This window comes from Hippocampus comes, unplaced genomic scaffold (assembly GCF_001891065.2).
Source record: "Hippocampus comes isolate QL1 unplaced genomic scaffold, H_comes_QL1_v1.1 scaffold249, whole genome shotgun sequence".
In the NCBI taxonomy this organism is placed as follows: domain Eukaryota; kingdom Metazoa; phylum Chordata; class Actinopteri; order Syngnathiformes; family Syngnathidae; genus Hippocampus; species Hippocampus comes.
In genome coordinates, this window is record NW_017805035.1 from 1,594,149 (window position 1) to 1,596,318 (window position 2,170).

Genomic DNA, 2,170 nt, shown 5'->3' on the forward strand with positions numbered 1-2,170 from the left:
CACCCATGGCCAAGCAGACAAGTGGCCCCTCACACCCAGAGCGGCAACAAAATGGCGGCGGCGGCGAGCGCCACCTGGAGCGCCATGCTGCCGCCCCCAAGCCGGTTGGGCACCGCGGCCGAAGTGGGCCCGTTACACAAAGCGGTGTCGCAGCATCCGTCGCTCTCGGCACATTCTTTACAGCTCATCTCGGTCACATCGGCGCCCTCTGCAAGTCACCACAAACACAAGGGCATGACGGAGCGCACGCGCACATCGCGAGACAGCGGCGTCGTGGCCAAACTTACCGCTTTTCTTGTAACATTTTTGGCCTTCGGTACAAGTCTGTTGGGTGCATGTTGAAATGCCGCTCAGGCAAGTCTTACAAGCCGCTTTGTCGGCGCACTGGTAGCATTTGAGAGCTGCGCAAGCAAAGACGACAAAGATTGCGCACACTCGGCTTGACGTGACACTTTGAGGGGGCGGGCCGACGGCAGCAGTCGCGAGGTCAACAATTGAGGTGTAAAGATGAATTGCGGCAGTGTGCGTGGGGGAAACAGTCTTGCGATTATAGCGGTGTCTTTACTTTTTCACTCATCATGCCAACATGCTGACGTGTCGGGGTGAACGCCAGCAACGAGTGGGACGCTTTTGTGTTCCAAAGTCAAAGCTAATAATGACGTTGGCGACGCGGTTTCTTCCGTTTGGAAAATCGCTCACTTGGTTGCCAACGCCGGCCCAATGGCGAGCGACGTTTCTGAACGCTTTTCGAGGTCAGATCTGTCGAGTGAATCTTTCCGATTCAATCGTGCTCGCTGACTGTGTTCTTTCTTGCACGGAACGGTGAAATGAGTCATTTTCGTGCCGGCGCCCCGCTTCCGGGTTTGACCGCTGGGACATGTAGTCCTTTTGTTCGCTTCCCCTCGGTACGTTTCTGTTGGATGGTTTCTTCCGGACTACGAATTCTGAAGACGATCGTAATACGTCGCTGTCAAGTCATGGTTGATAAAATGAGTTCAATTGTCGTGAAGACGAAGGCATGACATGGATTGATATCAATGATATCCATTTAAATTGTGATGCCTGAAGATCGATTGATTTATTTTGGTTGCATTGATGCGTACGAGAGGTTCTTACCTGGTTTTGCATTCTCCGGGGTTGCGGCATCTTGGGCCGCTGCGTCTGTTACAAAGGGCTTCAATTAATGATCAAAAAGCTACAGGGCGAGTAATCCTTCCCTGCTGACTGACGATCCCTATCCAGAGGGCCGTGAAAAACGGGAATAACTGAACTCTTGGCTTGACTTGACACTTTGCAGGGCGGGCCGACGGCAGCAGTCGCGAGGTCAACAATTGATGTCGAAAGGTGAATCGCGCCGAAGAACGGCAGAGACCCGTGACACCAAACTGCCCCCGCTGGTCGACAATTTTGTTCTTTTGGTGCTCGTGCCCAATCGGCCCCCGATTTTTCACTCGTCATCGTGTCGCGGGTCACGGCAGCAACGAGTGGACGCTTTTTTGTTGCAGTGTCAAAGCTAATCATGACTGTTGGCGATGTTGACTCACCTGGCACGCTGAGCCGGACCATCAGGGAGCACAGCAGGAGGCCCAACCAAACTTTGCTGGTCATCCCGCCGCTTCTGGAGTCAGGAAAAGAACCGTGCGTCGCTTCTGCTCTCTGCCACCGTCGACTTGCGATATGACTGCCTATGGCTTGGCGTCTTCCTGCAGTCTTCGGCCAAACGTCATCATAGAGTCGTGAGTCCTTGTGATGCGGCGCTTTGCCTTTGCTTCTTCCCGCGGTCTTTGACAAAAACGTCATCATGGAGTACCGAGTCGTTGTCATCGTAAAGGGACAAACGCACCCTGATGCGTGGCGCCAAACAAAGGCGCTCTTTCGGTTGACTTCAACAAGTCGCGCAAAGGTCAACCCGACGCGAACCGCTTTTCTCTTCCGCGGACGTTTATTGGCGCTCGTTGGACTCAATGATGGGGACTGGGCCCAACTTCTTGGACTTGCCTTCAAGCAACTTCACTGACACAGCCTCTTTTTGGGAACGCGGGGACCAGAGCGCATAGTCATAGAAGAGTAGAACACACTAGCGTGGGTACCATTGCCACATTGATACTCTTCAGGATTTCAGATGGGTTGTCGACTGTGCTCCCAATAGTGCGTGTGTGTGTGTGTGTGT

General features: G+C 53.5%; 1 protein-coding gene across 1 annotated transcript; it reads right to left on the reverse strand.

Moving 5' to 3' along the window:
- Positions 1–9: 9 nt before the first annotated feature.
- Positions 10–2,102, reverse strand: LOC109512165 (uncharacterized). The gene is made up of 4 exons (XM_019863701.1): positions 1,545–2,102; positions 1,117–1,161; positions 288–401; positions 10–208 (listed from the first exon to the last, which is right to left on the reverse strand). The coding sequence occupies exons 1-4, from the start codon at positions 1,822–1,824 to the stop codon at positions 30–32; spliced, it is 618 nt and encodes a 205-aa protein (XP_019719260.1). The 5' UTR covers positions 1,825–2,102; the 3' UTR covers positions 10–29.
- Between the last annotated feature and the right edge of the window lie 68 nt (positions 2,103–2,170).

Bases quoted from the DNA above. Each gene is read 5' to 3' on its own strand.
- LOC109512165 (XM_019863701.1), bottom strand. From the start codon at position 1,824: ATGACAACGACTCGGTACTCCATGATGACGTTTTTGTCAAAGACCGCG. The intron at 402-1,116 runs GTAAGAACCTCT...TTGCTTGCGCAG, and splicing joins CCCGGAGAATGCAAAACCAG to CTCTCAAATGCTACCAGTGC. The intron at 209-287 runs GTAAGTTTGGCC...GGTGACTTGCAG, and splicing joins AAAATGTTACAAGAAAAGCG to AGGGCGCCGATGTGACCGAG.